Consider the following 26,145-nt stretch of genomic DNA (forward strand, 5'->3'; position numbering starts at 1 on the left):
TAACTGATTTGTTCACTAGACACATTTTTTGGGTTTTCTTTGTGTGTGTGTGTGTGTGTGTGTGTGTGTGTGCGCGCGCACAAGTAGGGGTTGTACAGGCTTTGTTTAGATTTTATATCTAATATTATATATAATATTATTACCGTATGTTATAGCCAACCTATTATCAACACATGGTGACCACTGTCAGGTTTAACAAAGTATTATTGCACAGGTTAATTAACTGACCAAAATATTGGCTTTTGAATGTTAGTAGTGTTAAAATAATTTTTATACTGCAAATCAAACAAATGATTTTATTTCTGTTTATCTGCATAGTAACAACATGCACACACTAATTCTGACTGCAGGTAAGGCATACTGATTCAGCAAATGCATATTTAACACAAAAATCCAAATTTTGACAGAACTCTAGTGGTATCAAGCCATGCAGATCATTTTATTTTACTTAAGTTCCCCAGTACAATAAACAATGACGGAACTTTATTTCTGCAAAGCTAAGAGTATTATTTCTGCATCGACATGTAAAATAAAACTCCATTCAATTACAACCTATATTTTTTTGTGGTAATGTATTTTTGTATTTTGTATAATCTGACCTTTTGAATTTTATTTTCAACCTAATATTGAGCAAGTCTGTCATTTTAAAGGTCTCTGCCTGACCATTTCCAGCTTGGGTAAGTTTATAACATACATTAATTAATCATAATCAACAGTCTTTTACTAATGAGGCCACAAGATAAATAACCCGAGTAAGTCAGTAACTGTTGTTCTTAACTGTTATGGTGAGCAGGGGCTCTGATACAACTGATTTCTTTAAAAGCAAATTAAATCCCTTGATAACCATCTTCCCATGTCTCAGCCTCTTCCTCCAGGCTGGTCTGTTACTATAACAGCTTGGCTGAAAACAGAGCAGAGGACAGACAGTTCACAATTTCAGATATTGATCCGAACCAGTGCACTCACCTGATCTTCGCATTTTCTGACATTAACGATGTGAACGAGCTGGTGCCCAACAATGCAACTGACTTGCAACGCTATCAATCCTTTAATGGACTCAAAACCAGGTCAGACCTATAAATCTTTTGGGAATGATGCTAAACATTATGTTTTGTTAAATAATCATTAATAAACTTATATGTCCAACAGAAATCCACAGCTCAAAACCCTGTTGGCAGTTGGTGGCTTGACCTTCAACACAGAAAAGTAAGTTACATACACACACCTTTACTCATATTTGGAATTATTTGTCCGGCAAGATAATGCTTTATGATGTATAACAGTCCTTTTTTGCTGGCCAACTGGAAATATGCTTATTGTATGTGCCCCATTTGTGTGTCCGTGTCTTTGAGACATACTTAGGATGTTCTGGTCTGTGTTACTGAGACAGCAAATCTTGGTTCCCCTTGCTGTTAATGATACCCTTCAAGCTACCTGGTGCTTTTATACTTTTGTGCCTAATGGTGTACTTCAATTCTTTGCTGTGTTACTTAAGGCCTAAAGTTCACTGTGGAATTAAAACTGTTGAAAGCGTTACTGTGGCTGACAGGTTCCTCCAGTTCACTTAAACTGTAGCCTCACCAGCCAAATTCTAACATATAGATATGGGTAATTCATGACAAGCGTAGTTAAAGAGTCGAACACACTTTGTCTGTTTACATGGAAAAAATACTGGGAACAAAGATGACCCCCACACACATTAACATTAACAATCACACATGTTAGAAAACAATATTTTCATGTAGATAACTCATTGTTTTTTTTTTTAATCAATCTTTCAAATTTAAATGTGTGTAGTACAGGTAGGCTACTGGTTGTATATGTCTATACACTTCAGATGCACTATTTTGCAAAATAGGCATGCAATGAATGAATCAGTAATTATTTGATTAATTCTACTGTTTGTGAAGCATCTTTAGTTTAGTTTTTACTGAATGTCAAGTGCCACGTCTTTCACTTGAGTATGTTTTTTGAATAGTCCCTTACACATCTGCTGTCATTTTCTTCTTTTAGTTTTTCTGAGCACTGGACTGGCAATTGGCTATTTTTACTTATGGTGCAGAGGCAGAGACTTGATTAGGCTGCAAATTTTGACCTTACAGAAGTACGGTGGGGCAAACCATTTTCTTGCATTATAGAGAAGGAAAGTAAAATTGTGTTTGTCTCTGTCTAGGAAAATTACAAAGGTAAAAATAACAAGCTTTTATGTGACTCAAAACTAGTAGGCCACTTTATAACGTTTTCATTTTTGACAAAATATAGCAGCAGAATATTTAAAAGTTACTGGGACATATTGAGCCCTCTCTTGACTCAGAACCTGTGACAACTGACCTTGTGTTCCTCGCCCTAGTGCAGGGTCATTGCAGGTCACTCTGCTTCTGTAAAACACTAAGAGATACCAGTAATTTAGTTAAATTATTTTCTCTGGAACTAATTCTTGTTCCAGCTCATTCTCATTGTGGTTAGATCATGGTAGGTCATGTGAGGTCATGCCCACCAGAAGGTCTGGGCACAATGGGACTGATGCTGCAGGTGCTTTATTCAGATGTCTACAGAACACTCCATGAGTACAGAGACATCTAAGCAGGGGGGTGCTGCTGGACCATTCCAGCCATCTGCCTCTGTGAAGCTGTTTTTGAGGGTGGGCATGATAGTGGTATCCTGTGGAAGACACTGTTTCTGTTTTTTTTCTCTGCATTGTCTGCCAAGATATGATGGAAATGGTTCCAGGTAAGTGACTGGTTTGTGCAATTTGGTTTTGACCCTATTGTGCCTGTCTGTACCTTATGCCTTATCTCATAATACTTAATTTTCTGCTCTGCCTGATGTCTTTGTAAAAAACTGTAATTTTGAATAATGTAGGTTTTTTTTTTCATGTTTCTCTGGACCTTAGAGCACTGTTTTCTTTTACTGTTTATCAGATTCAGTATAATGGTGTCAGGACTACAAAACAGAACAAAGTTCATCCAGTCTACAATTACATTACTGAGAAACAGTGGGTTTGATGGGCTCAACCTGGACTGGAGATATCCTGGAAGAGCAGGAAGTAAACCAGAGGACAAGCAGAAATTTACATTGTTGTGCAAGGTCAGATCCCGTTTCTTCCTTTGGGATACTCAGAAATATGCCATTATGTATATCATTTGCCATGTGTGAAATATATATATATAAATATATATATAAAGAGATTTTTTTAAAATGTACACATATGTATGTGTGTGTGTGTGTGTGGTGTGTGTGTGTATGATAAGATATATAATTTGCTGAGAATGATCCATGTCTCTATGTTGAATAGGAGCTCAAGGATGCCTTTGTAGCAGAGGGAACAGAAACTAACCGTGACAGATTAATCATAACTGCCAGTGTCGCTGCAGAGAAGGCTGTCATCGATGCCAGTTATGAAGTTGCACAGATTGCCAAGTAAAACTAACTTAATATAATTCTGGACATTATAACCAAGATTACCTGTTGTCCTGTTTTTGGTGAATGGAATTTTCTTTGAATTTCACCAGATACCTGGATTTCATTAATGTGCTGACATTTGACTTTCATGGTCCCTGGGAAACTGTCACAGGACATCACAGCCCCTTGTACCAGGGATCCCATGACACTGGAGACAAAATCTACTCTAACACTGCAAGTACCAGGATTCAATTTAACAGCCTGAATAGCTTTCTATTTAGAAAGGTCCTGTCATACTAATGGTTTCTGTCTCCACATTGTAGGACTATGCAATGAGGTACTGGCAGGAACAGGGAGCCCCTACACAAAAACTAAACTTGGGACTAGCAGCCTATGGGCGATCTTTTACCCTCTCCTCTTCATCCACTGATGTTGGAGCACCAGCCAATGGTACTGGTGAAGAAGGGTTTTGGGCATATCATGAGGTAAAGATGCAAGAAATAAATAATTTAGATCAGTACATTAATTATACAACCAACACGACCTGAACAAAATGATTGTTCATGTACTGTATATTGGAGCTCATGTGAAATCTGACTTTTCATTTCAGACTTGCCTGTATACTGAAGGAACTACACTACATCGGATTACTGATCAGAAAGTTCCATATGCCATCACAGAAAATCAGTGGGTTGGATTTGATGACAAAAACAGCCTTGACATAAAGGTAACTGTATAATTCAGTAATATATTTGCAATTGTTTGTACAAATATCTGGTTAAGTGGATATTATGTTGACATAACTTCAACTGACTTCAACATGTTTCTCAGGTCACTTATCTTAAAACAAATAACATTGGTGGAGCCTTTGTCTGGTCTCTGGACCTGGATGACTTCAGAGGAGAGTTCTGCAAACAGGGCAAAAACCCTTTTATTGACCACTTGCATACTCTCTTGGTTGAAGGTACCTAAAAATTTAAGTCTCTGTCCTATCCTGATGTGGTGTTTTTTTTTAATTTCATTTATTGTCAGCAGCATTGAAATCAGGGTGTAAGGAGTAACTGAAAAAAATCTGACTGTTCTTTTTCAGGTTTTCCAAACTATACCAAAACTACTACATCACCCTCTACTACAACTACTTCCTCAACAACAAACATAAATGTGAGTACCACTGACAGAACTCTCACTACCACAACCGCAAGTGTGACTGCTCCAACCAAAACTACCATAACCAACTCTGGGGGACCTGTAAGAGAGCCCTGTATTGGAAAGAGCAATGGGATTTATGCCAGTCCTAATGACTCAAATTCTTTTTACAACTGTCTCAATGAGACAACCTACATTCAAAAATGCCCACCAGGCTCGATCTTTAAAGACTGTTGCAAATGCTGTGGTCTCATTGCAATAGCCACAACTCCCACAACTGCATCTATCACTACTAAAATATCCTCTACCAAAACCACAACTCCCATTTCCACAAACAGAACTGTCTCTATCACAACCCAAATTTCCACAGTCCAAACTCCCAGTATCAAAACAATTTCCACTACTGCAACGAAAACTCCAGTTACTTCAAACACAACTCCTCCCGCAACAGGGACTCCCACAATAACAATGAAAACTCGTAGTACTCCAAACACAGCTCCAACAACCAAAACTCACACAAATATATCTGTTCTTACAATTTCATTTGCAACAACCAAATCTCCCACTACCACAGAGAATAGCCCCACTATATCAAACAGAAATCTGACTCTTACAACCACAACTACTGCCAATATGACCACCACAGCCACAGCTCCAGCTGATGCAAGCAAAACTTCAACCAGCACAGCTACACTTAGAGGTGACACAAGCGAAATTACAACCACCACAGTCATAGCTCCAGATAATACAAGCAAAAATACCCTCACCACATTCTCAGTTGCAGCTGATACAAGCAAAACTACAACCACCACAGCTGCAGCTGATGCAAGTAACACTACAACCATCACAACCACAGCTCCAGCTAATACAAGCAAAACTACAACCACCACATCCACAGGTCCAGCTGATACGAGCAAAACTACAGCCATCACAGTCACAGCTGCAGCTGATACGAGCAAAACTACAACCACCACAGCTCCAGCTGATACAACAAACACTACAACCACCACAGCCACAGCTTTAGCTGATACAAGTAACACTACAATCACCACAACCAAAGGTGCTACTAATACAAGCAAAACTACCCTCACCACATTCTCAGCTGCAGCTGATACAAGCAAAACTACAACCACCACAGCCACAGCTCCAGATAATACAAGCAAAACTACTCTCACCAGAGCCACAGCTCCATCGGATACAACCAGAACTACAATCACCACAGCCTCAGCTCAGGCTGATACAACAAACACTACAACCACCACAGCCACAGGTACTGCTGATACAAGCAAAACCACAACCACCACATCTACAGCTGCAGCTGATACAACCAGAACTACAATTACCACAGCCACAGCTCAGGCTGATACAACAAACACTACAACCACCACATCTACAGCTGCAGCTGATACAACAAACACTACAACCACCACATCCACAGGTACTGTTAATACAAGCAAAACTACTCTCACCAGAGCCACAGCTCCATTGGATACAACCAGAACTACAACCACCACATCCACAGCTCAGGATGATAAAACAAACACTACAACTACCACATCCACAACTTTAGCTGATACAACCAGAACTACAATCACCACAGCCACAGCTCAGGCTGATACAACAAACACTACAACCACCACAGCCACAGATACTGCTAATACAAGCAAAACTACAGTCACCACATCCACAGCTCCAGCTGATACAAGCAAAACTACAACCGCCACAGCTTCAGCTAATACAAGCAGAACTACTGTCACCACATCGACAGCTCCAGCTAATACAAGCACAACTACAACCACCACAGCTTTAGCTGATACAAGCAAAACCACCATTGCCGCAGCAACAACTCCAGCTAAAACAAGCAAAACTACAACCATCACAGCCACAATTCAAGCTAATACAAGCAAAACTACCCTCACCACAGATACAGATCCAGTTAAGAAAAATAAAACAACCTTTTCCACAGCTACAACTGTGGAAAGAACTCATCCTAAGTCAGCTACTTCTGCCACAAAGACAACCAATATCACAACTATAACTTCCCGTACCACAACAAAAACTCCAATTACTACAACCTCAACTCAGGCTGCGAAAACAGCTCCAATTGTTACAACTGATGACACAACTTTCACTATCGCAACAGTTCTTAATGTTACAGCCAAAACTCCCAGAATAATAGTGCCCACCACGACAAATCTCAATACCACAAATCCTACTAGCCAGTCAACTCGTCCTACCTCAGCTACTTCTGTAACTAAGACAACACAGGATATCACAACTAGAATTTTCACAACCACATGGAAATCTCCAATCTCTAATAATACTACTCCAATTATGACAACCATCACTGGTGATGATACAACCCATAGTATCACAACTGGAAATCCTCCTACCACAGCAAAAAATCCTGTTACTACAACGTCAACTCAAGCTGCCAAAACTGTAACTCCAATTATTGGATCTACACCTCGTGATGACAGAACTGTCCCTTCCACAATGAAACCTCCCACTGTTACAACCAGAACTTGCGGCAACAAGGTTTCCACTGCCACACCAACAGTTCCCACAAGCAGGCACCCCAAGACCACAACTCCTTCCATCAAAACAACTCCTGTTATCTCAGCCACCTCTACCCCCAAGACAACCAGGGATATCACAAGTAGAACTTCCCGTACTACAACTAAAGTCACAACTCGTAAAACCACAGTGCCAACCACCACACTGAGGGTTCCCACATCCACAAAGCTTGATACCACAACTCCTACTATTAAAACAACTCCTGCTACATCAACCATATCTGCCACGAAGACAATACAGGATATCACAACTAGAATTTCCTCTACTGCATTAAAAAGTCCCACAGCTCCCAGAAATACAGTGCCCACTGCGACATTGACAGTTACCACAACCATACATCCCAATACCACAAATCCTACTAGCCAGTCAACTCGTCCTACCTCAGCTACTTCTGTAACTAAGACAACACAGGATATCACAACTAGAATTTTCACAACCACATGGAAATCTCCAATCTCTAATAGTACTACTCCAATTATGACAACCATCACTGGTGATGATACAACCCATAGTATCACAACTGGAAATCCTCCTACCACAGCAAAAAATCCTGTTACTACAACGTCAACTCAAGCTGCCAAAACTGTAACTCCAATTATTGGATCTACACCTCGTGATGATAGAACTGTCCCTTCCACAATGAAACCTCCCACTGTTACAACCAGAACTTGCGGCAACAAGGTTTCCACTGCCACACCAACAGTTCCCACAAGCAGGCACCCCAAGACCACAACTCCTTCCATCAAAACAACAACTCCTGTTATCTCAGCCACCTCTACCCGCAAGACAACCAGGGATATCACAAGTAGAACTTCCCGTACTACAACTAAAGCCACAACTCGTAAAACCACAGTGCCAACCACCACACTGAGGGTTCCCACATCCACAAAGCTTGATACCACAACTCCTACTATTAAAACAACTCCTGCTACATCAACCATATCTGCCACGAAGACAATACAGGATATCACAACTAGAATTTCCTCTACTGCATTAAAAAGTCCCACAGCTCCCAGAAATACAGTGCCCACTGCGACATTGACAGTTACCACAACCATACATCCCAATACCACAAATCCTACTAGCCAGTCAACTCGTCCTACCTCAGCTACTTCTGTAACTAAGACAACACAGGATATCACAACTAGAATTTTCACAACCACATGGAAATCTCCAATCTCTAATAATACTACTCCAATTATGACAACCATCACTGGTGATGATACAACCCATAGTATCACAACTGGAAATCCTCCTACCACAGCAAAAAATCCTGTTACTACAACGTCAACTCAAGCTGCCAAAACTGTAACTCCAATTATTGGATCTACACCTCGTGATGACAGAACTGTCCCTTCCACAATGAAACCTCCCACTGTTACAACCAGAACTTGCGGCAACAAGGTTTCCACTGCCACACCAACAGTTCCCACAAGCAGGCACCCCAAGACCACAACTCCTTCCATCAAAACAACTCCTGTTATCTCAGCCACCTCTACCCCCAAGACAACCAGGGATATCACAAGTAGAACTTCCCGTACTACAACTAAAGCCACAACTCGTAAAACCACAGTGCCAACCACCACACTGAGGGTTCCCACATCCACAAAGCTTGATACCACAACTCCTACTATTAAAACAACTCCTGCTACATCAACCATATCTGCCACGAAGACAATACAGGATATCACAACTAGAATTTCCTCTACTGCATTAAAAAGTCCCACAGCTCCCAGAAATACAGTGCCCACTGCGACATTGACAGTTACCACAACCATACATCCCAATACCACAAATCCTACTAGCCAGTCAACTCGTCCTACCTCAGCTACTTCTGTAACTAAGACAACACAGGATATCACAACTAGAATTTTCACAACCACATGGAAATCTCCAATCTCTAATAATACTACTCCAATTATGACAACCATCACTGGTGATGATACAACCCATAGTATCACAACTGGAAATCCTCCTACCACAGCAAAAAATCCTGTTACTACAACGTCAACTCAAGCTGCCAAAACTGTAACTCCAATTATTGGATCTACACCTCGTGATGACAGAACTGTCCCTTCCACAATGAAACCTCCCACTGTTACAACCAGAACTTGCGGCAACAAGGTTTCCACTGCCACACCAACAGTTCCCACAAGCAGGCACCCCAAGACCACAACTCCTTCCATCAAAACAACAACTCCTGTTATCTCAGCCACCTCTACCCGCAAGACAACCAGGGATATCACAAGTAGAACTTCCCGTACTACAACTAAAGCCACAACTCGTAAAACCACAGTGCCAACCACCACACTGAGGGTTCCCACATCCACAAAGCTTGATACCACAACTCCTACTATTAAAACAACTCCTGCTACATCAACCATATCTGCCACGAAGACAATACAGGATATCACAACTAGAATTTCCTCTACTGCATTAAAAAGTCCCACAGCTCCCAGAAATACAGTGCCCACTGCGACATTGACAGTTACCACAACCATACATCCCAATACCACAAATCCTACTAGCCAGTCAACTCGTCCTACCTCAGCTACTTCTGTAACTAAGACAACACAGGATATCACAACTAGAATTTTCACAACCACATGGAAATCTCCAATCTCTAATAATACTACTCCAATTATGACAACTATCACTGGTGATGATACAACCCATAGTATCACAACTGGAAATCCTCCTACCACAGCAAAAAATCCTGTTACTACAACGTCAACTCAAGCTGCCAAAATTGTAACTCCAATTTTTGGATCTACACCTTGTGATGACAGAACTGTCCCTTCCACAATGAAACCTCCCACTGTTACAACCAGAACTTGCTGCAACAAGGTTTCCACTGCCACACCAACAGTTCCCATAAGCAGGCACCCCAAGACCACAACTCCTTCCATCAAAACAACAACTCCTGTTATCTCAGCCACCTCTACCCCCAAAACCACCAAGGATATCACAAGTAGAACTTCCCGTACTACAACTAAAGCCACAACTCGTAAAACCACAGTGCCAACCACCACACTGAGGATTCCCACAACCACAACTTCCACTACAAAAAGAAGACGTTGTACCACTAGTAGTACATTTCTCACAAGCAAAACTCACCCCCAATGAGAAATACCATTGCCACAATGAAAACAACCAGGGGTGATTGTAGTATCAGACTTTTAGGGGTGCTGAGCCCCTAATGAGAATGTGACATACGCTAAGTGCACTTTCTGCTGACTGCATCCTGTTCTCTCCTTCTCTATCCTTCTCTCTCCTCTGTGCTGACAACCAGATTAGCAGGCTTGACATCCAATCACTTATTCTGTAATTTAATAAGCAGTATAAATTTATCTATATCGATTTATAAGATTATTCTAATTGAATATCAGGTTGTTATAAGAAATGCAGTCAGGTAATGTTGTTTCAACCTTGCTGTCTCACCTGAACTTGGTTGTTTTATCTGAAAAAACAATTGTATATTCATCTATGGCAGATTAGTGAGGGTTTGCCCAGTCCTTCTATTCTATTCTATCTCTTCTATTCACTGATCATAAATGTGCTTTAAATATATTTTCTTGTGTAATTCAATCATAAAAGCATTTATGTATGCAAATTAGTCATATGATGCAAAGATAGTCTTACATTTAAGGCAAATTTTGCAAGCGTTTTTTTTTTTTTTTTTTTTTTTTAACCATTATCTTGTCAATAAACCATTTCACATCAATGACGGAAGTTCATCATGCAAAAAAGTGGCATTTGTCTTTTTTTCACCCCAGCTCTGTTTTTACAACATTTCGAACATAAAACTGAGTTATCTTTCATTTGCTAATGAAGATTAATTGCAGTGTTTTACAATATTGCATTTCATTTCTGCTTAACATCACTTACACTAAAATTATTAAGTGCATCAGTAACATTAGTTTGTGGCAAGAGTTTCACAATATACAACACTATGGAACTGTAACCACTGTAATTTCCAATATAAAGGCTGTCAATGCTACAACCACAACTCCCATTACAGTAGACAACTCTCACTACCACAACTCATCTCAATACTATGATTGTCATGTTAATAATATTTTGCATAAGTGGTCAATTTTTTTCTTGTGAACAAAACTGTGGCATTGTTAAAAAGTCTTATGTATAATTCTTTTGATTACTTTTTGGTTGTGCGAAAGTTGTTCAGTGATTGATTGCTATGCTTAGGATTTCCAGCAGTTCCTCATCCAGAATGAAACACATCTTAATATACATTATTATTTATATCATTTTATCAATAATATATATCACAATTTGTAGAGTGCATTATTGTCTCTGTTTTTTTGTCTGCTATGCCAAATTCAATTTTATGGTTGTTTGTATTTACGTCTATTGGTGCATGTAACCCTATTGTGGCTATGTTCTTTCTTTATTTTTAGCCAAAATGATTAGCATTGTCTTACATGATATCTTGGCTGTTGCATATTGTATCTGTATTTGTAACCACAATTTGAATCAGTACTAATAATGATTACCAAATAAATTAATGAAACGATAAAAACACAAGTTCCCTATTTTTCATTCCGTTTAAGGTTATTCATTGTTGTTTGTCCTGTTGCTACTACTATTTTCAGTGTATTAAACCCCTGATCAGCAGCTTTACAATAAAAATTTCTTTTTAGGTGTTTGTCACAGCAAAAAGGTTCCTGGTTCGAAACCCAGCAGTGGCCTTTCTGTGTGGAGTTTGCATTTTCTCCCCGTGCTTGAGTGGGTTTTCTCTCACAGTCCAAAAACATGTATGTCAGGTTGATTGGTGACTCTAAATTGTTATTGGTCTTTATGTGGTCCTGTGATGGACTGGTGACCTGTCCAGGGTGTACCTTTCCCCAAAGAGAGCTGGGATAGGCTCCAGCAGATCCCCGTGACCCTAAGTAGGAGTAAGCAGGTATAGAAAATGGATGGATGATTGTTTACACTTCATTGCTTGAATTTGCTGGACCAATAAAAAGCAATTCAGAGTTCTAGAAAATAATTATTGTAATTGTAATAATACATCTTTAAACTTAACCTGCTTGTTTCCCAGCTGTCCCTGGCCTACCCACTGCTGATTATTTGAATCAAGTCTGTTTAGCCAGTCAACAGCTACAAGGGCAGGGATAGTTGGAGAACAAGCAAGACAGTGGCCCTTGAGTACTGGAGTTTGAGACCCCTGGTCTATAGCCATGCTAGTGACTCTGGGATACTATAGGCTACTTATAAACCAATAGGTGGTTAAATGTTTTGCCAATTTTATGCTTAATTTTATTTAATAGTTTAGATGAGATAATCTGCTGAGTTTAAGCATATTACTAAGCAAACTAAAAGAAACTAACCTTTTAAGTTTATGTAAGCTATTTTTGTCCTGTTGGTAATCTTTTATGCTAGGTAATAGTAGTGAGTAATTTAGTAATACCCACATATTTGAGGTTGAGCACATACAACTATTTTCACAGACTAAAATTTGTAAAACTGAACCAGGCGTATGCACATCTTCATAAATGTGACAATTCATATGCAATTTTCTGCTTTTGTGTTATATCAAATAATAAAATCAAATGTGTTTTCTGTGAACATTTTACTATAATGGTCAGAGCAACATTTTTGAGAACTGACAAATATGTAACTGAAAACTATTTTGTTACTGCAAAAATATATATGAAAATATAATCCAAAGTAATTTTTAGGTTTTGTGTGTTGCACTATTATAGAACATTCATTATGTGATGATGATGTTTATTATCAGTAATTACTGTCCTACAAACAGAAACAAACGTTGTCTCTGGGTGTGTTTCTGTTGGTTTTAATTACTGAGTAATTAGATGGTGCATTTCAGTACAACATTATAATGTTGTGTGTCACCTTTTCACAAATTCTAGCTCTATGACTGGAATTGAATGTCTTTGAGAATTAGTGTTAGTTAATAAATATAGCTTGTAAATATAAACCTGGTTGGAATAATGACTGTAACTGTCAGTTTATGTTTCTTATTTACTGTGGACAGAACTGTAGACTTCAGACTAAGAACTCAAAACCTAAAATTGAACACTGTGACTTAACAATCTGAATTTCCATTTGGGGATTAAAACAATTTATCTTATTTTATAATAAATCCTTAGTTCTAAATTAATTGAATCATTCATCAAATTTATTCTTACTGACCAAAAAAGTAGAAGCTTCTAATCAATATAATGCAATTTAACATCACCTATATTTTGGCACAGTTGATCCCACCTACCAGTTCAGTATTTCTCAAGGCTTTACCATGGAGTGATGCTCTACTAGACTGAGTTATAATTTAAGTTTATTGATAATACAGTATATTTCCACCCCCCAAAAACAGCATGTAATAAGTGGACAGAATATTATAAACCTGCAGGCGATTAGAACATGTATATGTTTCACAGAGTTAGGCTGTCCTTGTGATTTAAGGGATTTAAGACACTGATCATGTAATGTCAATGTCCCTGGTTTGAGTCTGACTAAAGAACTTTGTTGCACGATACACACCCTCTGCCACCTAATTTTCTGTAAGCCTTTTGCTGTCACTATATATTAAGAGGAATATGTCCAAGAATTACTGAAATGCAATTGTACTGTATTGGTCATTATATTACTGGCTGATCACTCCTGTGCATTATAGTTCCAAGAATTCTATATGTAGGTCAATAAAAAATAGCTTTACTTTTAGCTTTAGAACTCAATAAATTTACATAGGAGTGGAAAAATACAAAAGGCTTCACGTCATTTCACAGAATATATTTTAAATTCAAAGAGAAAAAATGTTATAATGGGGTGGTTCCCCATTTCCCAACAGTGTATAATTTCTTTTTATATTCCAACAATACATTAATTTCCACACCCTATCCAAGTGGTACACCCTTTCTACCTTGTACCTACCTTATTTAACTGCCAGACATCAGGCAGTCCTCCATCAGTCACAGCAGAGCGACTTCTCTTTGTGAGTATCATTTTAACTTTTTTAACACCATGCACCATGTTTTTTCTTTCTGTCTTTAAAGTGTGTTTCTAATTATATGAGTACTGTTTTATGTTCCGTTATGATGATGGGGTTATCATTATTAAGATCATACCAGACTGACAAGAGTTTACAGAGTAACAATTGGCTGACATGTCTGAAATTCCTGACTACACTTTTACACCTGTGGTTAGAGTAATACTGTGTTTGTAGGTGGCTGTTTCCACTTCTCTGTAATTTTAACATTTGACTGCTCTATTGTTACATTTCTCTCTAAATTAAGTCAATGTTTTTATTGTCTAATATAATAATAATCTTTGTTCTTTAATAATTGTAGATGCTACTTGCTCACCAGCTGATTCTTAAGCCTTCTGCTGATAAAGGTAAGTACAAATTTCTTTTCTAACAAATTCTTTTCAATCTATTTGTGAGGACAGCTACAATCACTCTTAGCTCTTAACTCTTATCACTCTTGGAAAATGGCCCATAAATGTTTTGAGTTGGATATTGACACCATCAACTACCTCCAAGTGAACTCACAGAAAAGTGAAATAGGGATTACTGCCCCAGATGATAAAATTCCTCTAAGTAAACAACACCTTGGGTCTTTGGGCTCCTCAGTCAAGGAGAGCTTTTGAAACCTGGGTGTAATATTTGACAAATCAATGTCCTTGGATAACCATTCAAGGCAGTTAGAAATAGCTTCTATCATTTGAATGACATTTCCAAACTTACTGACTTCAAAAGTAGAAGCTTCTAATCAACCTAATGCAATTTAACAGTTAAAAATTCAATAGGTGAGAGATTATTTTTGATCAGTTGATCCCACCTACCACTTCAGTATTTCTCCAGGCTTTACCATGGAGTAATGCTTACTCCCTAGCAAGACACCTCAGGTCAGAAGTTGCTAATGGTACCAAAAACCCAATATAAATCTAGAGGGAACGTTTCATTCCAGTCAGTGGCTCCCAGACTGTGGAATGCCCTACCCCTATCTTTGCGAGTGGCTTATTCTGTTGAGTCCTTTAGAAAATAGCTGAAGGCATTTTTATGGGCTTTTAGTTAAATGGGCTTTTGTGGTTCTTTTTATTATACCTGTCTTTCATCTATTTGTTTAGTCATTAGATTTTATTGATTTTACTCTGTGTTTTACTTTAAGACCATGTACAGCACTTTGTGATTTTCATCTGTGAAAGGTGCTATATAAATAAAGTTTTCTTGCTTACTTACTACCTATCAGCCTGTGGCATGCAACCTTAAAAAAATGTTTAAAGAAAACTACCTTTGTATAGTGTTCACCAAAAATAGCTCCTGTGCTTTGTGAGTTAATGTAGCAGCTATGTATGTATTGGTTCTAAAGGATGCATCACAGTGAATTAGAATATGAAACTGACCTATCTTTCAAGTATGATGCTAGTTAACAGATAAAGCAGCAGTTTTTCATTCAGTACAAATAAACTTCTTAAAGTGTAAAATCAATAAAATAACCCCATGATTATGGACTGCTTTTCGTTTCACCAAGTTTAAGTTAAGTTATCTGTGTCTTTTTTTATATGTGTTCAGATCGTTTCCCCATGGCTTGTGTGCTCGTCTAGCTCCTTTGTGTTCTTGCTTTATGTTCCCTTTCGCGTTCATGTTTCTGTGTAATCTGGTGCGTCTCCCAAGTGTGTGTGACCCAGACCGTTTCACACCTTGATTCCCTGTTCTCGCGTCCATGTTTTCCTGTGGTCTGATGTGTCCTTAAGTATGAGTGTGACCCAGACCCTCATGCCTTGTTCCCTTGTGTCCATTGTGTCTTTGTCCCGTGTTCATGTTTCATGTCTTTGAGTTTTCCTGCCTTGATCTGTCCCTGCCAAGCCAAGTGTTTCTGTTTCCTGTTTTTGCCTTGTTCTGTTAAATAAAGCCTTTTGATTTGAACCTTGAGTACCAGAGTGGGCGCAATTACTGGTCCTAAAATAAATAATAATCCCCCAAACGTGACATAGATGACGAGACATTAATTCAATTAAATTGTATTTGTATAGCGCCAAATCACAATACAAATTATCTCAAGGCACTTTACAAAAACTAAAACAAAAAACCCAACAAATCCCTTATGAGCAAACAATTGGCGACAGTGGAGAAGAAAAACTCCCTTTAACGGAAGAAAAAACCTCCAGCAGAATCGGGTTCAGATTCAACAAATAGACGCTGCAGGTTAGTGGGGCCAGTAACTGCACATCAGCAATATACAGCTCCAGGACCCAGGGACACCTGCAGAAGGTACAGTGAGAGAGGGAGAGAGCACAACCTAGGGGAGAGACAGAAAGGTTAGTGACATTCAATGGTGGAATATACATGTGAGGTGGGAGGAGAGGAAGAGAGGAGAAGAAAAAGGAAGGGGGGGAATATGATCTCTCTTGTTAGTTCCTGTCAGGACTCTGGCTGCGGCATTCTGGATTAACTGGAGGCTTTTTATGGAGATACTGGGACATCCAGATAGTAATGAGTTACAGAAATCTAGCCTTGAGGTAACAAATGCATGGACTAGTTTTTTTGCATCATTTTGAGAGGATGTTCCTAATTTTGGCAATGTTGCGCAGGTGAAAGAAGGCAGTTCTAGAGATTTGTTTTATGTGTGAGTTAAAGGGCATGTCCTGGTCAAAAATAACTCCAAGGTTTTTCACAGTAGTGCTGGAGGACAGGGCTATGCCATCTAAAGTAGCTATAATTTTAGAAAAGTTATTTCTGAGGTTTTTTGGCCCAAATACAATAACTTCTGTTTTCTCTGAATTTAAAAGTAGAAAGTTACTGGTCATCTAGGCCTTTATGTCAGTTAGTCTGGTTAACTGGTTTGTGTTAACATGTTTAATAGATAGATACAACTGAGTGTCATCTGCATATCAGTGGAAATGTATAGAGTGCTTCCTAATGACATAGCCTAAAGAAAGCATGTACAGGGTGAACAGAATCGGTCCTAGCACAGAGCCTTGTGGAACTTCATTGGAACTCCATTGGAACCATTTTAACGCTGTTCCTCTGATACCAGTCACATGCTCCAGTCTCTGTAATAAGATGTTGTGGTCAATAGTGTCGAATGCAGCACTAAGGTCTAGGAGGACAAGTATAGAAACAAGTCCATTATCTGAGGCTAAGAGAAGATCGTTGGTGACTTTTAACAGTGCTGTTTCTGTACTATGATGTGCTCTAAATCCTGATTGAAAATCTTCAAATTCATCAAGTTCATTCCTGTGTAAGTGGTCTGATAGCTGCTTAGCAACAGCTTTTTCTAGGATTTTAGAAATAAATGGTAGGTTGGATATTGGTCTAAAATTAGCCAAGACTCCTGGATCAAGACTAGGCTTTTTGAGTAAGGGTTTGATTACTGCAGTCTTATAGGCCTGTGGTACATAGCCTGATATTAGAGACAAATTTACTAAGTCTAATAGCGATGAGTTAATTAATGGCAGGGTGTCTTTAAGCAGTCTAGTCGGGATGGGGTCTAAGAGACACGTTGATGATTTCAATGAAGCAACTACTGATGTAAGTTCAGAGAGATCTATGGGAGAGAAGCAGTCTAAACATAACTGAGGTCCTACAGATGATTCAAGAGCTACTGTAATAGAAGACTCATTTATGGCAGGTATAGGAAGCATCTGTTGAATTTTATCTCTAATAGTTGTGATTTTATTTGTAAAGAAACTCATAAATTCATCACTGCTGAGAGCTAAGGGAACACTGGGCTCAACAGAGCTGTGACTTTTTGTCAGCCTCGCTACAGTGCTGAAAAGAAACCTGGGATTGTTCTTATTTTCCTCTATTAGTGATGAATAGTACGCAGTTCTGGCTTTACGGAGAGCTTTTTTATATGTTAGTAGACTGTTTTTCCAGGCTAGAAAATTTTCCTCTAAGTTTGTGGAACGCCACTTCCTTTCCAGCCTTTGTGATGCCTGCTTTAAGGTATGAATATGTAAATTATACCATGGGGCTAATCTCCTCTGATTCACTAACTTCTTTTTTAGAGGGGCCACAGTATCAAGCGTTTCACACAGTGAGGCTACAGCACTGTCAACAATATGATCAATTTCGTAGGGAGTGGGATTGAGGCAGCTGCCCTCCACTGTGTTGTGGCATAGATGTAAATAAAGATGGAATCATTTTCTTAAATTTATTAACAGTGTAGTCAGATAAACATCTGCTGTAGTGGAATTTTCTTACAAATGCTGCATGATCCATCATCTTAAATTCAAAAGTTATTAAAGAATGATCTGACAAAACAGGATTTGGGGGAAAAACTATTAAATGTTCTATTTCGATGCCATAGGTCAGAACAAGATCAAGCGTGTGATTGAAACAGTGGGTGGGTTTATTAACATTTTGAGTGAAACCAATTGAATCTAATATAGAATTAAATGCAGTGCTGAGACTGTTATTTTCAACATCTACATGAATGTTAAAATCTCCCACTCTAATGACTTTATCTGAACTAAGCACTAAATCAGACAGGAAGTCTGGAAATTCAGTTAAAATCTCTGAGTAAGGGACAGGTGGACGGTACACAATGACAAGTATAACTGTTTTTTGTGTTTTCCAGTTTATATGTGAGAGACTAAGAGTGAGGCTCTCAAATGAGTTATAACAGTTCTGAGAATGAAAGTTTAATAATAAGTTTGAGTGGAAGATTGCAGCTACTCCTCCACCTCGACCTGTGCTTCGAGGAACATGATAATTTTTATGACTGAGAATCAAACCCACATGTTGATTCATTCAGACTGACATATTCATCCTGCTGCAACCAGGTTTCAGTAAGACAGAGGAAGTCAATTTGGTGATCAGTTATCAAATTTACTAACAGAGATTTAGATGAAAGAGACCTAATATTTAATAATCCACATCTGACTGTTCTGTTTTTCTGTTCAATAAGAGTAGTGGTCTTAATTTTTATTAGGTTTTTATAAATAACTCATTTTGTGTTAACTTCTGATTTATTTGATTTATATGATCGAGGGGCAGACACAATCTCTATGTGGTATGAGGGGGGCAACAGCTCTAAGGAAACTGCAGAGAGGCGTTTTAGACTGAGTCTCTGCGTCCCGGTCCCCACTCTGGACTGTCAAGCTTTAGGTTGGCTAATAAACTCGGCCAGATTTCTAGAGATGAGAGCTGCACCATTCAAAGTGGGATGGATGCCGTCTCTCGCTACCAGACCGGGTTTTCCCCAGAAAGTGGCCCAATTGTCTATGAATATATATCTGGTGTTATATATCATATATTATATTTTATGAAAGAAAGAACAACTTCACAAAAAATAAATGAAAAATACTGAAACATCTTTGTCATTGTAAATATAAGTTGAGTGTTAAACTAGAATCAAACGTGCAGCATTATGATGTGAAACTGTTTGAGTGCTCAGTGTGAAAATTGACTTTATGCTGTAAATTAAAGATTTCCATTTTTTCTGTTCCTTCCACCCACATAGTAACAACATGTACAAGCTACGCCTGATTGCAGGTAAGACACACTAATCAAGGAAATGCTTCCTTAAAGGGCTGATTAACCTAAACCCTAACAGATCACTTCACACCTCACACTTTTGTATCTAGCAATGCTTTTAATTTACCAAGGTTTAGGTTTTTATTTGAATTTTTGTGTGTAACCTGACCCGTTTTGTTGTCAGCCTAATGTTGATCAAGTTTATCTCTTTAAAGGCATCTGTTTGATTATCGCCAGCCTAGGTAAGTTTAAAATATGAATCACAGTCTTAAATTAATAAGAAATTACATGTTGGAAATTATTGGAAATGAGCAAATGTAAAGAAATTTAAAGTGATTTACTCCCTGAGGAGTACAGCTAGTGGAGGTACCTGTGCTGTAAAGAGTAATGGGGTTTACACCAACCCTAATGACCCAAATTCTTTTTTCAACTGTGGACACGGGATAACCCACATCCAATACTGCCAAATTGGTTTGGTCTTTAAAGAAAGCTGTGATTGCTGTGATTACCCTACAGGCGCTTCTACAACCACCGCAGCTCCTACTATGACCACCACAGCTCCCACGACAACCACTACTAAAACCAGTTCTAGTACAGCTAGTGGAGGTCCCTGTGCTGGAAGGAATGATGGGGTTTACAGCAACCCTAATAACCCAAATTCTTTTTACAACTGTGGACACGGGATAACCCACATCCAATACTGCCAAACAGGGTTGGTCTTTAAAGAAAGCTGTGAATGTTGTGATTACCCTACAGGCACAACTTCAACAGCAACCACAGCTCCCACTAGAACCCCCAGAGCTCCCACAACAACCCGGAGAGCTCCCACTGCAACCGCAAGAACTACCACTACGACTTCCTCAACCACTACTTCAACCGGGTCTGGTACTGGTAGTGGAGGTCCCTGTGCTGGAAGGAATGATGGGGTTTATACCAACCCTAATGACCCAAATTCTTTTTACAACTGTGGACACGGAATAACCCACATCCAATACTGCCAAACAGGTTTGGTCTTTAAAAAAAGCTGTAAATGCTGTGATTACCCTACAGGCACTTCTACAACCACCGCAGCTCCCACTATAACCACCGCAACTCCCACGAGAACCACTACTTCAACCAGTTCTGGTACAGGTAGTGGAGGTCCCTGTGCTGGACGGAATAATGGGGTTTACACCAACCCTAATAACCCAAATTCTTTTTACAACTGTGGACACGGGATAACCCACATCCAATACTGCCAAACAGGTTTGGTCTTTAAAGAAAGCTGTGAATGTTGTGATTACCCTACAGGCACAACTTCTACAGCAACCACAACTCCCACTACAACCACCAGAGCTCCCACTACAACCACCAGAGCTCCCACTGCAACCACCAGACCTCCCACTGCAACCACCAGAGCTCCCACTGCAACCACCACAGCTCCCACTACAACCACCACAGCTCCCACTGCAACCACCACAGTTCCCACTACAACCACTAGAGCACCCACTGCAACTACCACAGTTCCCACTACAACCACCAGAGCTCCCACTGCAACCACCAGAGCTCCCACTACAACCACCAGAGCTCCCACTGCAACCACCAGAGCTCCCACTGCAACCACCACAGCTCCCACTACAACCACCACAGCTCCCACTGCAACCACCACAGTTCCCACTACAACCACTACAGCACCCACTGCAACCACCACAGTTCCCACTACAACCACTACAGCACCCACTGCAACCACCACAGTTCCCACTACAACCACCAGAGCTCCCACTGCAACCACCAGAGCTCCCACTGCAACCACCAGAGCACCCACTGCAACCACCAGAGCTCCCACTACAACCACCAGAGCTCCCACTACAACCACCACAGCTCCCACTGCAACCACCACAGCTCCCACTACAACCACTACAGCACCCACTGCAACCACCACAGTTCCCACTACAACCACCAGAGCTCCCACTGCAACCACCAGAGCTCCCACTGCAACCACTAGAGCACCCACTGCAACCACCAGAACTACCACTACAACCACCAGAGCTCCCACTGCAACCACCAGAGCTCCCACTGCAACCACCACAGCTCCCACTACAACCACCACAGCTCCCACTGCAACCACCAGAGCTCCCACTGCAACCACCACAGCTCCCACTACAACCACCAGAGCTCCCACTACTTCAACCAGTTCTGGTACAGCTAGTGGAGGTACCTGTGCTGGAAAAAGTGATGGGGTTTACAGCAACCCTAATGACCCAAATTCTTTTTACAACTGTGCCAATGGGATAACCTACATCCAATACTGCCAACCAGGTTTGGTCTTCAAGAAAAGTTGCATTTGCTGTGATTATGCCTAGACTCCCTAATAATTTATTATGACTCATCATTACTTTTGTGTAAAAAGGGTTTAGAAATTGCTATCCTTGCTCACTTTATGCATCCAGAGATGTCAACCAGGTTTGGTCTTTAAAGAAAGCTCTAAATGCTGTGATTGGCACTAGACTTCCACATTAAATATTTCCACTGTCCATACATGGTAATATTTATTTTTATTAGCAAAGGGGGGAATTGTCAAAAGCGTATATTATCTTTGATTCTTCAAGGCTCTGTGTTTCAAGTGCTAATATAGTAATGGTTTGCTCGTTTTACATCGAACTCATCTACTCATAAATCTGAAAACCCATTTACATTCAACACATGAAGATGGATTTCCTTCATATCACTAAGGTATCAATATATAATTATAAAAACTTTGACATAGCCTACATGTTTTTTTTCTCTTTCGGATGTATCTTATTTGCTCATATATGTCACTGTTGGTGTATTGTCACATGGGTTACATTTGTCAGATCTTGGGTTATATTTAGCTACTGGATGATTGGATTTGTCTTACATGTTGACACAGTTGTTACATATTGATTCAAATACTGTACACAAAGGTTTAACCAAAACTACTATGTATTACAAATTAATAAATAAATAATCCGTAATTGCAAATTGAAGAAATGCCACAAGTTTTCCAAATTTTGTTCCACTTTGTTCAGTGTTTGGTTACTGCATATTGTCCTTATTTTAGATCATATTTTCTTGCACCCCAATTTTATAGTCTATTGTGCTACACATGCACATTGACACACATCTTTTGCACTGCAATTTATTTAAAATATTGTAATTCATACAAACCATATTTTTATTGAGCAAAAAACTGTCAGGAGCTAACATTGGTATAGACACCCAAAACTTAATGCTCTCTCCTTGAATGATTTTGAAGCAAAAAAAAATAATGTTAAAGTTATGTATGATGAGACTTCACTTTTGAGAAGTAGAAATAAAGACAGAAGAAATCTACCTGTGGCCCATGTTCAGTTAAGAGTTCATGTCATCCTTTCGACCTCAGTGAAAACCTAAAAGAGGGAAATTCTTTTTCTGAAATGGAGATTTCAAATCATTTTAAATGAAGAAACAGACCAGGGCCCTCTTTATCAAGCATCTCAAAAGCACTCCTAGATTTTGTAGAGAATGTTAGGTGTAAAAACACCTCAAAGTATGAGGTAGGAGAGTATTATTATTTATGTATTTATAATCATTTATGAAGTGTCTTACTCACAGTTTCAGCGAGAAGAATTCTAAAAGGCTAAAAAGGCGATCAACTTGTTCTATATGGAAATTGTGATGCTAAAATAACCGGAATTACTAAAACAACTCACAGAGACATAGGTCCCTCAACAACTATTACAACCACAAACAACTCATAACGTCTGCAACTGTAACCACAACAACAAATCTTGCAAACAAATCTACCACAAGCAAAATTTCCACTGTGACAATCAATGTTTCCACTACTACAATAACTCCAATAAAGAAAACTCCACCTGTCACAACCATGACTCCTAAACCAAAACCAAACCAACCTAAAACCAAAATGACAACGGTCATTACAACAGCACACTCACTAAAAACCACAAATTTGACTAAAAACAAAAAATCCCATTACCATAGAGACAATACCTACAAAAACAACCCCTACCACGAATCACACTGTCAAAACAACAACTCCTGTTACCACAATTCCATCTATTGCTGCTACAGTAACAACAGAATCCTGTAAAGGTAAAAGAGATGGGATTTATCCCAAACCTAGTAACCTAAGTTCCTTTTACATTTGTTACAATGAGAAAACAAACATCCAATACTGTCAACCAGGACTGATCTTTAAAGAATGTTGCCTGTGCTGTGGTTCTAATACATTAAACACAGGCCCTATTATCATAACAGCTCATCCTACCTCGACCACTTCTGCTACTAAGACAACCCAGGCTGTCACAACTAGAACTTCTCTTACCACAACAAAAACTCTGATTAGTAATACACCTCCCATTGTTAGAACCACAACTGACAATAACACACCCCACGATATCACAGCTACAACTGCCCTTACCCCATCAAAAAATTCAATTCAATTCAATTCAACTTTATTTGTATAGCGCCAAATCACAATACAAATCATCTCAAGGCACTTTACAAAAACTAAAACTAAAAACCCAACAATTCCCTTATGAGCAAGCACTTGGCGACAGTGGAGAGGAAAAACTCCCTTTAACGGAAGAAAAAACCTCCAGCAGAACCGGGCTCAGTTTGGGCGGCCATCTGCCTCGACCGGTTGGGGTGAGTGGATAGAGCAGAGAGAAAAGAACAGCAACAATAAACAACAAATAGACACTGCAGGTTGGTGGGACCAGTAACTGCACATCAGCGATAAACAGCTCCAGGACCAGGGGCACCTGCAGAAGGTACAGAGAGAACAGAGAGAGAGGGAGAGAGCACAAACTAGGGGAGAGAGAGAGCACAAGGTTAGTAAGTAAAAAATCCACTTACCTTATCTCAGATTGCGAAAACTGCAACTCCTTTATGTTAGAACCACAACTGATAATGACACAACTGTCACTATAACAACCAAAGCTCCCAATTTTACAACCCAGACTCCCAGAAGCACAGCACCCATTGCCACATTGACAGTTCACAGAACCACACATCTCAATACCACAACAATCACTATCAAAACAACTCTTCCTATTGCAACAACTGTTCTCACTAAAAAAACACGATATCACAACTAGAACTTCCCATACTACAACAAAAACTCCCATTACTAGTAATATAACTTTGATTATTACAACCCTAACTGACAATGACACAAGCCACAATGTTATGACTACAACTCCCCATACCACAACAAAATATCCAGTTACTACAACCTCAACTCAGGCTGGCAAAACTACAGCTCCAATTGTTACAACTACAACTTATGATGAAGCAACTATCACTATCACAACAGCTCTCAATGTTACAGCCACAACTTCCAGAACCACAGTGCCCACCACAGCCATGCACCCCAATGCCACAAATCCTTCTATCCAGTCAACAACACCTCCTACACCAGCTACTTCTACCACCAAGACAAACCAGGATATCACAAGTAGAACTTCCTGTACTACAACTAAAGCCACAACTCGTAAAACCACAGTGCCAACCACCACACTGAGAGTTCCCACATCAACAAAGCTTGATATCACAACTGCTACTATTAAAACAACTCCTGTTACATCAACCATATCTGCCAATAAGACAACACAGGATATCACAACTAGAACTTCCTCTACTGCATTAAAAAGTCCCACAGCTCCCAGAAATACAGTTCCCACTGTGGCATTGACAGTTACCACAACCATACATCCCAAGACCACAAATCCTACTAGCCAGTCAACTCATCCTACCTCAGCTACTTCTGTAACTAAGACAACACAGGATATCACAACTAGAATTTTCACAACCACATGGAAATCTCCAATCTCTAATAATACTACTCCAATTATGACAACCACACCTGATGATGATACAACCCATAGTATCACAACTAGAAATCCACCTACCACAACAAAAAATCCAGTTACTACAACTTCAACTCAAGCTGCCAAAACTACAACTCCCATTGTTAGATCTACAAGTCATGACAGAACTGTCACTTCCACAACAAAACCTCCCACTGTTACAACCAGAACTTGTGGAAACAGGATCACCACTGTCACACCAACAGTTCCCACAAGAGCATAACTCCTTCCATCAAAACAACAATTCCTGCTACCTCAGCCACCTCTGCCACCAAGACAACTCAGGATATCACAAGTAGAACTTCCCGTACTCCAACTAAAACCACAGCTCGCAGAACCACAGTGTCAATGACCACACAGAGACTTCCCACATCAACAAAACTCCTATCACTATAACTAAAACTAAATCTCTGAAAACTGTAATTACCAAATTCACCGCTACCACAATTCTCATATATCCTATGACATCTCTCACAAAACTTTCACATCGGACTACTCTAACCAAAAGTGTCACTCCTACAACCAAGACATTCAGAATCACAACTCTGCCTACAAAAGCTTTCAATAGAAAAGCAAAAACTCATGATGCCCCAACTACATCTACTCCTGCCACACATCCGACTACCACAGCTACTCAGAGAAACACTCCCACAACCACAACTTCCACTACAAAAAGAAGAT

The 26,145-nt window shown here is 39.5% G+C and overlaps 2 protein-coding genes across 2 annotated transcripts; both read left to right on the forward strand.

Moving 5' to 3' along the window:
- The first annotated feature begins 325 nt into the window (after positions 1-325).
- On the forward strand, positions 326-5,030 carry LOC113145135 (chitinase-3-like protein 1). Its single transcript, XM_026331532.1, has 11 exons — positions 326-350; positions 863-1,067; positions 1,150-1,206; positions 2,922-3,087; positions 3,296-3,420; positions 3,513-3,636; positions 3,726-3,887; positions 4,013-4,129; positions 4,234-4,366; positions 4,493-4,650; positions 4,887-5,030. Exons 1-11 carry the CDS (start codon positions 326-328, stop codon positions 5,028-5,030), a joined length of 1,416 nt encoding a protein of 471 aa, XP_026187317.1.
- Positions 5,031-14,082: 9,052 nt separating this feature from the next.
- Positions 14,083-22,297, forward strand: LOC113145566 (mucin-2-like). Its single transcript, XM_026332418.1, has 5 exons — positions 14,083-14,101; positions 14,457-14,502; positions 19,578-19,609; positions 19,807-19,833; positions 20,108-22,297. Exons 3-5 carry the CDS (start codon positions 19,585-19,587, stop codon positions 21,931-21,933), a joined length of 1,878 nt encoding a protein of 625 aa, XP_026188203.1. The 5' UTR covers positions 14,083-14,101; positions 14,457-14,502; positions 19,578-19,584; the 3' UTR covers positions 21,934-22,297.
- Positions 22,298-26,145: the final 3,848 nt, after the last annotated feature.

The sequence above is a fragment of the Mastacembelus armatus genome, chromosome 7, assembly GCF_900324485.2.
Source record: "Mastacembelus armatus chromosome 7, fMasArm1.2, whole genome shotgun sequence".
NCBI classification, from domain to species: Eukaryota; Metazoa; Chordata; class Actinopteri; order Synbranchiformes; family Mastacembelidae; genus Mastacembelus; species Mastacembelus armatus.